This window comes from Balearica regulorum, chromosome 5 (assembly GCF_011004875.1).
Source record: "Balearica regulorum gibbericeps isolate bBalReg1 chromosome 5, bBalReg1.pri, whole genome shotgun sequence".
Lineage (NCBI taxonomy): Eukaryota > Metazoa > Chordata > Aves > Gruiformes > Gruidae > Balearica > Balearica regulorum.
Genome location: NC_046188.1, coordinates 24888098 through 24901709, shown reverse-complemented (window position 1 = coordinate 24901709; position 13612 = coordinate 24888098). Strand labels below are relative to the sequence as shown.

The 13612-nt window shown below is 46.4% G+C and overlaps 1 protein-coding gene across 1 annotated transcript; it reads left to right on the top strand.

Annotated features, from left to right (window-relative positions):
* Window positions 1-5: 5 nt before the first annotated feature.
* Window positions 6-6641, top strand: AHSA1 (activator of HSP90 ATPase activity 1). The gene is made up of 9 exons (XM_075753795.1): window positions 6-360; window positions 703-893; window positions 1072-1154; window positions 1807-1924; window positions 3693-3781; window positions 4121-4255; window positions 5043-5144; window positions 5736-5787; window positions 6234-6641. The coding sequence occupies exons 1-9, from the start codon at window positions 281-283 to the stop codon at window positions 6404-6406; spliced, it is 1023 nt and encodes a 340-aa protein (XP_075609910.1). The 5' UTR covers window positions 6-280; the 3' UTR covers window positions 6407-6641.
* The last annotated feature ends 6971 nt before the right edge of the window (window positions 6642-13612 follow it).

Genomic DNA, 13612 nt, shown 5'->3' with positions numbered 1-13612 from the left:
GCAGTGTCCGGGCTGGTTGCTGAGGGCCGGGCTGTCGGGGCGGCTGTGGGGCGCGGCGTGGCCGGCTCCGGGAACCGCCGGCTGGCGGTAACGGGGCGGGAGAGCCAGCTGGAGGCGGAGCGGCGGAACCAAGAAGCCACGCCGCGTGCGAGGCGGGGGAAGGGCGCCGGAAGGGACCGTGCCGGTGACGGAAGCCGGGAGGTGGCGCGGCGGCCGGCGGTTCTAGCAGTTTCCACGGGCGGTCGGTGCGGAGGAGGAGGCGGCGGCGGCGGCGGTCTCGATGGCCAAGTGGGGTGAGGGAGACCCGCGCTGGATCGTCGAGCAGCGGGCGGACGCCACCAACGTCAACAACTGGCACTGGTGAGCGGAGCGGCCCGGCCGGCCGGCGCCGAGGCCCGCCCGGGCGGCCCCGCGGGAGGCCCCCGTGGCCCTGGGTGGAGGGAGGCTGCCCGGCCGGTGTCCCGGGGAGGTGCGCTTCCCTCCCTCGCCCCCCTACTGCGCGTTGGTGCTGAGGTGGGGTGTCCGGGCTGATGCCCCGGGAAGGCCCCCGCGTGTGCGTGGGTGCCCTGGGGAAGGGCCCTGTGTGTGTGTGTGTGTTGGAGGGGAGCGGGGAGGGAAGCGCTGGAGGAAGGCTGGCTAGTCCCAGCCTGTGCTGGCGGTGCGTTCTGCCCCAGATTCTCACACCGCCCCGTTTTCTCACAGGACGGAGCGAGATGCCTCTAACTGGTCCACAGAACGGCTGAAAACTCTCCTCCTGCCTGTGAGGGTGGAGAGTGAAGAAGGGGCTTGTGAGGTGACAGAAGTGAGCAAACTGGATGGAGAGGCCTCCATTAACAACCGCAAAGGGAAACTTATCTTCTTCTATGAGTGGGCTATCAAGCTGGCATGGACTGGTGAGTGATGTTCTTTCCTCCTGTTTCAAGGCCAGATTCACGTATAAGATTAAGGATATTTATTTCATTTGGGGAAATAATAGTAAAAGAACGTATTGTATTGTGATACAATACAAAGTTGGTTTTACAACAACCAGAGTAAGAAATGTTGATCTCAACAGCCCAATTGTCATTGCAGGTACATCAAAGACAGGAGTGAAATACAAAGGTTATGTGGAGATTCCTAATCTCTCAGATGAAAATGACATTGATGAAGTTGAGGTAAGCACAGCTAAAAGCTAATACTGCTGGCTGTATGGCTGTTCTAACAGGAATCCTCACAGCACTCCTATTTTCTTCCATATTACCTTTTTTAGAACATCTGTGTAGAACTTTTTTGGTGTTAGAGACTGCTTAAGTTCATAGAATCATAGAATGGTTTGGGTTGGAAGGCACCTCAAAGATCATCTAGTTCCAACCCCCCTGCCTTGGGCAGGGACACCCTCCACTAGACCAGCTTGCCCAAAGCCCCATCCAACCTGGCCTTAAACACTTCCAGGGAGGGGGCATCCACAGCTTCTCTGGGCAACCTGTTCCAGTGCCTCACCACCCTCACAGTGAAGAATTTCTTCTAAATCTACCCTCTTTCAGTTTAAAACCAGTACCCCTCATCCTGTCGCTACATTCCCTGATAAGGAGTCCCTCCCCATCATGTTGTATCTTTATTAAGTTAATTCTGTCTTCTAGATGTTAGGGCTCTAAAGCACATGAAGGTATTTAAGTACGTGTGTACGTTACTGTAGGCTGAGAGAGGTGAAGTGAACAATTAACAAAACTGCACTGCTGCTTGTGAAAGTTTAGCCAAAGTCTGACTGTGATGTTGAATCGAGTAATAAAAGGACTGTGTAAGCATGGCTTTGTTCTTCCTGTTTAGATCCATGTCAGCCTTGCTAAAGATGAACCTGACACTAACTTGAAGACCCTGATGAAGCAAGAGGGTACAAAAAAAATTAGAGATGCAATGAAAACTTACATCAGCACTCTCAAAACAGGTATGTAACCGAGATGGGGAAGTGTTTTGGGAACCTATATAGGCTAATGCTAAAGAAGGGCTGAGGGTAAGAAGAGGAGGGAATACTAGTTCCTTACCACATCTCAACAGGAAAGTGTCAAAGCAACAACAGTAACTTTTCTGTCTCTCTTGATAATGGTTAGCATTTGGCAAGAAGCACTTCTGTCTGTAGACACTGTAGCACAGCCCCAAAAGATGTGTTTTGGTGATAATCCAATAACAAATTGCATTTTTTGATGTGTGTTTTAAAACCGAGAATGTCCTTCACGTGCTGAAGCTCAGCTGTAGGAAAAATAAAGCCAATAAAATGTGTTTGCTACCCCAGTGACACAGAGTATCAGTCACTGTATGTGGCACAATTTGGCTGTTTGCTTACTCCCTTGGAAGGTGGTATTTTCTCTCTAGTCTGTTGTTTTTTCCCTTTTGCCACACTAGTAAAGGCATGTATTGTTACTTGCATTTGAGAGTAACTGACAACTGGAAATCGCTCGGCAAATTTTGTTGGTGTCATTGAATGAGCTGTCTTAGCATCTGGATCAAAATTAATTTTTTTAGATGATAAATCTGATTCCAGCAGTTGGAGTTAAATCAGTGTGCTTTAATTGCGTTCAGCTTTGCTCTCTAGTACAGGCTGGGAACACTAGAGTTGCTTTTTATATGCATTTACCTGTATTACACTACACATACTAGATATTCAAGTTTTGCTGAGTACAAACCATCACTGGTCGCTGGTTTTCCGGGATCAAATTTCTTCACCCTTGGGGTTTTTTTCAGGCATTTTAGTGTTCAGGGTGGGAGATACAGTCACCCAGTGGAAGATGAGAATGTTATTCAGGAAGAACTGTACAATCTTGTGGGCTGGAATAAATAAGAATGGGTGGGACCTAAGTATTGCAGGATACTAGATTATACAAATATAATAAAATTCTGTTATATAGTGGAATTTTGCCAGTTTGAACAGATGAAGGAGAAAGAGCGAATTGTTTTATAATTGGAAATGGCAGAAGCGATAGAGCTGGGGAAGAAGCAAACATGATGCTGAAAGAGGCTGAAGCTTTTGGTGGAGTTATAAAAGTGCTAGTGCTGCTGGACAAGGCACTGGTGAGACCTCCCCTGGCATCTGGTGTCAAAAAAGATAAACCGAAGATGGAGTTAGAAGTAACTTTTATTCCGTACTACAGTGATACGAGAAATGGAGGGCCAATCTGAAAAGAAATGGAAAAGCTTGGTTTGTGTAGACCAGCAAGAAAAAGTATTTGAGATGTGATTGTTATTTATATTAGAGAGAGAGAAAAAAAGCAACCTACGTTTACGGCTAACATTAATATGAGAGCAACGTGTGGAAGATAGTGATTGGTGTATCTATACTAGGAAGAGGAGGTAAGTTTCCAACTGTTACCGTAGGCAGGTTCTGATAGGGCCTTCAGTGGAGTGTAGTGAGGGCAATAATAGCTAATTGCTCGTAAAAAGAGGTCTCTACATTTAAAAAAAAAAAAAAGATTTCAAGTCATGGGTGCTAGCAAGAGCAGGGAAGAAACCAGGAAGCCCTTTTTAGAATCATAGAATCATTAAGGTTGGAAAAAACCTCTTAAGAACATCAAGTCCAACCATCGACCCAACACCACCATGTCCCAGAGTGCCACGTCTACGTGTTTCTTGAACACCTGATTGTGATTATTTCAAAGAACAGTTAAAAGGTTTACTTGATTTTTTTAATTAGTTTCACGGGTGCATTCCTTTCTTTCCAGAATTCACCCAGGGCATGATTTTGCCCACAGTGAATGGTGAGCATGTGGAAACAACACCTCAAGCGGCTCCTAAAGCAGAAGACCGCAAGGTAAATAAAATGTGTAAACGTGCTTTTGGATCTGTGAAGAAACATACACAGTATTAGATTCCGGGGAGTACAGGAGCAACCTATGCTGTTTATAGGATATATATATTCAGGAATTCACAATCTGTGGTGTAAGCCTGACTGGTTTGATTTGCAGTACATGATATTTCTTAATTCAAGCACAGTGATAAATATGCTTTTTACATTGAAATATGGTTGTATCTAATTACATCTTTACAAAAGACCTTTGTTCTTTCTCTTGGGTATGTGAACAAGTTTGGTTTTTTTTTTTTTTAATTCCCCACAAAAAAACTCAACGTGTGTTTTGCTTGTTTTCTTAAGACGGCTGCTGGCAGCAATACTGCCACATCACAGTCCAAATCCATAGGAGTCAAGATCCCTACATGTAAGATCAGCTTGAAGGACACCTTCTTAACATCTCCTGAGGAGCTCTACCGGGTATTCATTACTCAAGAGGTAATGCCAGGCTTGTTCTGAGAAGTGTTCTTTGTGCATAGGAGGTTGTTCCGAAAAAGCTTTTTAAGGCATTCTGTAGGACACTCTCAATCTATGACAACAGAATAAAAAAGCTGGTCTGCAGAACAGTTGCTTAAATCTCGCTTGTGCATCTTGTCACACAGTTGACAAGAGCGGATTAATGCCCGCCAAAAGGCAGTTCCAGACTGCTGTCAGCACCTATCTGTAGGCGCATCCCTTACTGCGGGTGGTCAGATCTCTTGGGATTTACAGTTGTGTACTTTTTGGTTTTGTATTGGTTTTTTCCTTTTAAGGTTACATGGTATCAATGCGTACTTAGGGAATAGCTTCTCTTCCCCTGCACACTATTAGGTAGTTTAAGAAGAGAGCAGTGTTGTATCATTATTTAGATACGGTCTTAGTCTTTTCCTCCTTTTTTTTTTTTTTTTAAAGGGGTGGGGTGCAAAAAAATACGATCTTTTCTTAGGACTAAGGAATTAACTTAGGACATGAAGGAATCAACAGAGAAAATCAAAGTGTGGCTTACAGAACACAACCTAGAATGTGGAAACTAGGGGTTCTTTTCCCTTGGCAGGCAGAATGCTGCTGTAGTGGCTGTAACCTTGCTTTTCTGGCCAGGACAAGGTTTTTGTCTCTTCATGAAGACCTTACACTATTGACTTACCTCCTCTTCCAGGACTTTTGCAACTGGGTGGGAAGCGTTAGGCAACAAGTTTGCAAGCAGATAATGTCAAGTAATACAGGTCTCCTCCTGAATTCTTTTCAGATGGTCCAAGCTTTCACCCACGCACAAGCTGCCTTGGAGGCTGATAAAGGAGGCAAGTTTCAGTTGCTGGATGGCAGCGTCACGGGAGAGTTTATTGACCTAGTAAGTACTAACCAGTGCAGATGTATCTTGCTCAGAGGCAGCCTTTTTATTTTTGAGGTATCAATTCTGTAACAATGCTTCAGTTCACTAATTGTGGAGTTCTACCTGGTGCCCAATAATTATCTATAACCCCTGTGGCTATTGAAGCGTATATATCCTTATAATGTGGATTAATGTATGGAACTTTGGTCTGGGGAGAAAATCTGGCTTCCAGTCACACATCAGCCCTGTCTTTGTGTGATTTTACTTATTTATTAGGGGTTGGAGGGGTGTAAAAGATAGTAACTGCCCCTTTTCTTCTGTAGCCCTCCTGCTGCTAAAGCCTTCTGGACAGGGATACTGTCTCAGTGATTGGGGCTGTACTGTGGCCTACCTTCCTAGAAGAGGAGTGGAAAGGAGAGGACACTTTAAAACTTTCCTTCCATGTGTGTTTCTCAATGGGTCTCTAAGGCTTCAGATCAACTCAATTCTAGTTGTTTTCTATTAGACTGCAGGATTTGTAAAAAAAAAAAAAAAAAAAAAAAAAAAAAAAAAAAAAAAAAACCCCCAACCAACCAAAAAAACCACTCAGTCTTTCTGTCTCTTTTCAAGGTCCCTGAGAAGCAACTTGTTATGAAATGGAGATTTAAATCTTGGCCAGCTGGTAAGTAATCCAAAAAATGGACTATGATATTACAGCCCTTGCCTGTGTGTTTGAAGAATTCCAGCACAGTTTGCTATACTGCACTCTGGCTAGTGATCGAGGAGCACATAGTATTCTGGGAGCTGCACCAGCCTTATCCCAGCTTTGTGTCCCACGCAGTCAGATCAGAATTATCAGCCACTGCTTCGAGCAGTAGCCAGGGATTAGGATGGCTGAAGTAGCAGCTTGCTGAGCTGTGGCTGCAACTGCTTTGAACCCTATGAAGAGGGAGCCCTTTCCTCCCTCTGTTTCTGGGGAAGGCCTGCAGCTGTCATAAGTAGATCCTCTGGAAAGGATCCTGAGGAGTCTTTTTAAGTGGTGCTGTGTGAGAGGAGGAGCAGAGCAGCTCCTTGGGGGAGCATATACTATACTACACACTGCTGACAGATTTGCTTTGGTTCCTCTAGGGCACTTTGCAACAATTACCTTGAACTTCACCGACAAAGGTGGTGAGACAGAGGTGTGCTTGGAAGGCAAGGGCATTCCTGCCAGTGAGGAGGAAAGAACAAAGCAAGGCTGGCAGCGCTACTACTTCGAGGGCATTAAACAGACATTTGGCTATGGTGCCCGCTTGTTTTAATACTGGTTGGGAAGGCTCTGCCTGAAGACTCTGCCATGTGGACTGATACATTTCTCACCTGTCCCTTTCTAATCTTGGCCGTGCTGCTGAGTAAAGTGGGATAACAGGTGATAAGGAAGGCCATTGAGCAGCACCACTTTCAGTCCCTCACTGCTTTGTGCATGTCTTGTGCTGCAGGGGATTCTCTTACATGTACATACTTCTATTGCTAAATAAACCTAACTTAAAAAAAACACTGTGGAACTTGTGTCGTCAGATTGGCTTGAGTTTAAAGGGTTGGTTGATAGGCTGAGGGAGGGATCTCTGGAAAAACACCGATCAGTGAGGAGTGCTGATCCCAATGTGATTTACTCCTCACTTCTTGGGGAGCAGAGAGCGTGATGAGTGTGATGCAGATTTTGGTGGGAGCCGCTGCTCGCTTTCTCTCTGCTTTTGATCTGCTGCTAATAAATGTTTCAAGCCCTCCCTGTTTCTAAAGGGGTCTAAGACCCTGTTCAAGCTATTCCTCTCCTCCCTTGCACATCCATTTCTTCAACACCATCCTTTCTTACATGTATACTAGCCTGCTTTACAAGAATGCCCATCACTTAGTCACTGGATGTCCAAGACAATCGGGAAACCGCTGCTGGGTAAACTGCCACCTACAAAATGGTTCTAGCAGGTTGTGTGGCCCAGGGTCACCTACCTCAGAGCTTCATGCCAAAGCAAACAGACTCTCAAGGGGGGTGGGATTTATTCCCATAAAATAAACAAGGTGCAGTACTTCTGGCTGACCCCACTTCAGCTGTTACTTTGACTGGTGAGGCAGGGAAAACCACTTGCTCGTTCTCTCCTGCTAATACAGTTAGTTCCCAGAGATGTCTTCTAAAGCAAGAAACTTGTTTATAGGCTAGGGGGGAAATCTAGTTCTGGTTGGAAGTGTCAATCTGCTTAACCTCAAGGGTGACTGAAGTGCTCGGTTTTCCCTGTGAGGTATGAGCTTGCATACTTTGTGTTCCACTAGTGTTTTCTGTAGAGTACCTCTAGTAAGGTAGAAGTAAGTAATGTTACTGGGTGAGAAATACTGTTTTGGGATTTATCTTTTTGAATTTTTTTTTTTTTAATCTGAACAGCATGTTGTAGCCATCCCCTTCTGTAGGGGAAACAGGAGAAAAAAAACTTTAGTGCCTGTTTAAAAAAACCCAAATGTAATTGTTTGAGTTGCCTTTTGAATTATGGGGGGCATTTCTAGCCTTTTCTGCTCACTATTCCAAAGTGGTTAGCCATGGTTAAGTGTGTATGGGTATCAAGAGTGTGGTATGAAACCAAGTTGTGTATTGTGTACTTATCCCTGTGCTGACCACCAAGGAAGTGGTGTGACAGCTGGGCACTGTAGGTACAGTGGGGCTTCCCTGTGTCCTGCAGGGTTGGCTTCCTTAAAAGCACCATCTGGCTGGGAAAGGGGCTGCAGGTGTTCTGCCAGGATTCTTGTGCACAGATGAACTACTGTATGCATCTGGTAGGCTGCAGGAGTGTAACATGATGTAAGCACACCAATGTCACTATGCAGCGTGCCTCTTTGGTTTACTGTTTGGGAAATCCTGGACAGAAATGTGGGGAAACCTTAAACAGCAGGGCTAGCAAGTGTGTTCACAACCAAGGCAAGCGGTTTGGTAAGAGAAGAGCAGGATAATTTTAAAACTGAAAAACATGAGCTCATTCTAAGTTAACTTGAGACAATCTTGACAGCTGAATCACAGTGTCCTCGCTGTGCTTTGGCAGCCGTGCCGGCAGCTGGCCGTGCCGCGGCAGTAGTGCTCGCCTGCAGCAGGGCTCCGCTGGCACAGCTGAGTGAGGGCAGCAGAAGGCAGGCTCTGCTAATCACCTGCCGCTGGAAGGTTAGGAAGTGGGACAGGAAGGCAGCTGAAGTGGAATTTTAATTGCCTTCCTTTCATCACAAACAGGGTTTACTTAGGGCATCCTGCTGCTACTCTAATAGGACACGCTTTGGCCTCAGCCAGCAACCCACATTCATGAGGCTCACAGACTCAGGGCTTTGCTTGGAGGCCATTTGAGGGCTCTTCTGACAGGAAAACTGACTGCCCTGAGCTACTCTGGTGCTGCCCCAGCTGGGTCCCTGCCCCTTGGGCTGGAAACCACCATTCCCAGAGCAGCAGAACAGGCCGTGTAGCCATGCCTTGGCTGCTGTTCACAACGGAATCTGTTGGACTAACCCATCGGTGAAGGAAAGCTTGTGCTAAAAGGCCAGGCATGAGCTAGCGCTGAGCCTGAGGTGTGGAACGTGTCAGGATATGCTAACGCTAATGGGGCACGGCGGTGCTAATGCCTTTTACACCACTTCAGCCTTACTTGGCAAAGGTGATCTGAGCCTTAAGTTGCTGCATGCTAGTGAAGGTCCCTGCGCTGCATCAGCCTGCTCTCAGCAGAGACCCGCTCCTTCAGCTACAGCTGACATCTGGTGCAGCTACACAGATGCTAATGACAAACCCCAGACCTTTGCTTTACTTGGAAGTGTCACAGATCCGAACACAGCTTGCAGTCCTTCAGCTATTTGGGGGAGGGAGGGCTATATAAGATGAGGAAGAAAAGCAAGGTCCTGTATATTCCTGCCCAAAGGCTCTTCAAGAATCTGAACTGACACAGGATAAGATGTAAAGTCTTGTGAATTAAAGAAAACAAAGGTTAAAACCCCAGAAAACAGAGATAGAAGTAAAGAGTGAATTTTTCATAGTGATGAGACGTCTGAGGTGCGTGCTAACTGGCCATGTGCTTATGAGGCGCATGGAGAAGATGAGTAAGGAGCAACCATCAAACAACAGAGTATGGGGTTCCAACCAAAGACATATAGTGAATTCTGGAATTTCTTGCAGGTGCTGATACGGTACCACTAAAAGTTTACATGGATTTAGAACAGGAGTGGAAAAATTCATGGAAGAATAAACCAACCAGGGGCTATTAAACAGAATGACCATCACAGCTGGCTCAAGAAGCCTCTTGGCCACCAGCTGCTGGCAACAAGGAAAGTACTTCAGGGAAATAGTGATGTGTGCTGGCCCTTCTGTTTACTCTTCGTTCCTGGTCACCTGCTGTTGACTGCTGTCAGAGACTGGGTACTGGTTTAAGTGGACCTATGTTATGACTCATTTGGCTCTTTCTCGTGTACTGGATCGTTTATGAACTTCTATGGGAAAATCAGGCCACAAATCGAAAAAAATTGAAAGCCCCTAGCCTAAGTAAATATTAGAACTGCTTTGAAATATCATCTAAACCCTACTTCAATGGCAAAATGGGAAGAATTTAAATAAAATATTTTTTAAAAAAGCCAAAGTGAAAATAGTCAGATGTTTCCAGCATGACAGGGCTTGGTGCAGTTTACCCTAGAAGACTTACTTGGGAAAATGGAGCAATCTTTCAGAATTCAATGAGGAATGGGGGGAGAGAGGTGAGGGCCAAGGGCATTAGATCAGTCTGTAACATCAGTTCACGGAAAAAATACTGAAAAATGCAGTCAGTAACCTGTAAATATCCAGCTAATCAGGTAAAAAGTTACAACCAGCATACCTATATCATGGCTACATCAAGCACAACTCATATCGAGTCAACCTAATGCCTTTCCTTGGCAGAATATCTGGGCTTTATTAAGACTTTAGGCAATGCTTTATATGATATTTTTATTATTAAATAAGGGAAAGCCTAATAAAGCTGTAATGAATCCAGTATGTTTCAGTACAGAAGATAATATAACTGATAACTTAAAAGTCCAAAATAATTTACATCACCACTGGTGCTGTAAAACCCTTAGAACACAAGTTTAGGATTGAAAATTATCTTGGCCGAGTGGAAAAGTGATCCAGGAGGGGGAAAGAAAAAAAAGGATATTTGACCTCACTGAATTGCAAAGTTTTACAGTGAGGCAGAAACCACCAGTAACGTGTACGAGATGGGAAGCAACAGGCTTGGCAGCACATCTGTAAAAGATGTTTAAGTTGGGCATGTTATGGTGAATTTTCAAATGGACGTACATTTAAAACATCATGGAAGAGAACAAAAGCTGCCTGGGTAGGCTGGGTTTTGTAGGGCTTGTGAAGAAATCTTTCCATATAGCATTAAGAAAGTCCCAGATAAGACCCTGTGGCTTCAGTTTTGGGCTCCAGGCATCAAGAAAGATGTGAACTACTTGGAGCAAGCTCAGTGGTAGGCAACGAGACCAACCGGAGGTCTATAATTACAGCTTCTAAGGAAAGCCTGAAAGAATTGCATGTTTAGTCTAGAGAACAGAAGATGGTGGAGAAGGAGGGAAATAGGGAGTGCAATGATAAAATTCTGAAATACATGAGAGGTAGGAGCAAATAAGGCAATAATATGCTCTCTGTAACCACAGACAAGATGCAGTGGGCTTAAAATAAAGCAGGAATGATTTAGATTGTCTGCTAGGAAAATATTTCTCCCTGCAAGAACAGTAAAGCTGAGGTTATGGTGGCATCTCCATCGCTGGAGACCTTGAAGCCCAGGAGAGAGCAGGACTCGTTGACAAGGAACGATTTGCCCATCTCCCCATGGTGGGGCTACATAGGTTCTCAAGACCTCCACTGTGTGTGGTACACCCTCGTGTGCGAAGGCTGTGATGCCTGGTGGGGGGAACTTTCTCCTGGTTCCTCAGAAACCTGACGGCTGCCCTGACGGCTGCTGCTCAGCTCCCACAGCACAGACAAGCCTGGCTGGGGTTCGGGCTGGCGTGGTGGGGGATGCTGGCTGACAGATGGGCTCTGCTGTGGCCCCTGGCCCATGCGTGATGGTCAAGCTGTGCGGGGCTGTGATCCCTACTGCCGGGGTCCCATGCAGTGAGAGAAGAATAGCTGACATGCTTGCAAGGACCTGGAACAAAGCAGGGGCCGGGCCCTGCCAGCTGGGCTCCTCTCAGGCATTTCCGAGGGGCAGCTGGCCACTGCATGGCAGGGAAGGAGGGCGAGACATTCCTTTCCCGACTGCAAACATGTGGGTCCATCCTCTGTGGAGATGGAGGGAGTAAATCCCAGCCCGCAGATGCATCGGGCAGGGCTACCCAAGAGTGATTTTGGCATCCCTTCACATGGTGTCGTTGAAAGCAGAGAAGAGGAGGGGCTCTGCCAGGTGCTGGGGATGCGCTGGGGGTGATTCTCTGCACCCAGGGTGAAGGCACAGCACTCACCCCATCTGTCCCCCCCCAGGCAGCTGACCACGGACCGGTGCCTTCAAGGTGTCATTCACAGTCAAAAGTTCTTTGCGGAGCTTGTTCCTGACTCATCTGGGGCCAAGAGAGGAGGTCAGCAGGGACAAGTGCATGCTGACTATTGTGCTTAGCAAAATCTGGGCACGGCTCCTCCTGCGTACAGACTAACAACTCAGCTGCGGGCCAGATGCCAGGGAGCTGGTACGGCTGAGCCACATGAAGCTCCAGTCCAGGCTGGCAAACTAAGACAACTCAACTGGTCAAGAAATCTTGCGTTCAAAGCAGCAGGCAAAGGTGCAGTTTGAGACTCTTGTTGCAGACTCTGTGATTTCAGGTGACATCTCCAGGTCTTGAAAAACTGCAGAGGTAGGGCAGCAATTTTTACTGTTTCCATTCTCTGGCTGTGGGATTTCTATAGCCCAGGAGTTTCAGAGCAGGGCTCATCATCCAGCACAGCAACGACCTTGTTGCAGAGGATAAAGGCATGTTAGGCATGTTACATACGCAGTAGTAACTGCTGACTGCTCCTCCAGGGAAAGAGTGATTTCTCTCTGTGCTGCTTTTCCTGCAGAGTGGAGCTCAGTCTGCTCCCCCTGGCTTGGGCTCCACCTAACAATGTTTTTGATGTTGCAGAAGACCAGCAGGAAGCTCAGAGCATCCTTCACTGAGAGGAGCCGTCTGCTCCCCCCAGGCAGGGGCCAGCAACGGCGCCAGGCAGCTGCGGAGCAGAGCCCCATGCTGGAGTAGCAGATAACCCCTGACAGATGTGCAGCCAGCACAAAGCAAAAGGAGCAAGAGAGAAGGAGGGAAAACAGCTGGAAATAGCAAGAGCTTGGAAGTGGTCACGATTTCTGCAGCAAATTAACGACAACAAAAAGTTGTGATCCCTGGAAAGCTTTGCAAATCCCCCTGCTATCATTAGCTGTTGGGTCTGGAGGTGGTTTGCCAAACCAGTTTTCCAGCTGGGATGATGCTGGGTTTTTTTCACCCACTCTCATGGTCAACACCTGCTTAAAGCAGTGTGCTGGTGTAAGGTTGGTCAGCATCCAGCTCTGGCCAGGCCGAACATGGGCTAAAACCTGGGGTCAGGACTGAGGCACAGGGAATATATTTGCTTCTCAGCACTGACCCTGATGGTCTTCTCGCAGGAGGCTTCCTTCCCTGCGAGCAGAACTTCACACATCCCATGGCTGTGGCGGTAGGCTCTGGACAGTCTGTTAGCTGTGTTTCTTGCAGCCAGACACCATCAAATGCAAATGCTAAGGGAAGGAAGCAAAGCCACCAGGGTCTTTGCAGTACAGCTGGGGCTGGGGACTCGAGATACTTAGCATTCAACATAGTGTCATCCCTCTCGACCAAACAGCAACATATGCTTCAGTCCCAACTGAATGACATCAGCAACACAAACATATATAAAGTGCTTTATTGCAGCATCAGAATAAAGAATTCTTCTCTCTGAAATCTTGTAGGAATAAAAGACATTTTATATATATTATATATAAAAAATACAATAAACTTAAGGAGTGGAAGCTTAGAGATTCATCACTTAAATAGCAGTGGGCTGGACAGAATCTTTGATGGGATATAAAAATAAACACTTGTTTAATGTCTGCTTTTCTCATGGTGCCCTGCAAAGCCTCCTGGTGTGTAAGGTGCTTGTGTGAGGAACAACACTGCTTCTTCTTTCTCATGCTCCATTTCATGCCTGTATCATCCAAACCATAGATGCAGTGAGGCAGAACAGCCACTCGGCTTTCAACCAGCTTTTGGCAGGGGGGGGATCAATGCAAGAAATTTTTCTGCTTGCCCTTGGATGCAAACTCCATTTATTACAGAAATTATAGTTTCTTTTTGGGGGGTTAGACTGGTTGACATACCCAGCACGAAGAGGAGGAGGGTGCAAATTCTGGGTAACAGTCCTTATTATGAGTACTTCCTCAGAGAGCAGCCAGTCTAACAGACAAATTGGCTGAGGTATTGAAAGTCTCCTTCAAGAA

Bases quoted from the DNA above. Each gene is read 5' to 3' on its own strand.
- AHSA1 (XM_075753795.1), top strand. From the start codon at position 281: ATGGCCAAGTGGGGTGAGGGAGACCCGCGCTGGATCGTCGAGCAGCGG. The intron at 1,155-1,806 runs GTAAGCACAGCT...CTTCCTGTTTAG, and splicing joins ATGACATTGATGAAGTTGAG to ATCCATGTCAGCCTTGCTAA. The intron at 5,145-5,735 runs GTAAGTACTAAC...TCTCTTTTCAAG, and splicing joins CGGGAGAGTTTATTGACCTA to GTCCCTGAGAAGCAACTTGT.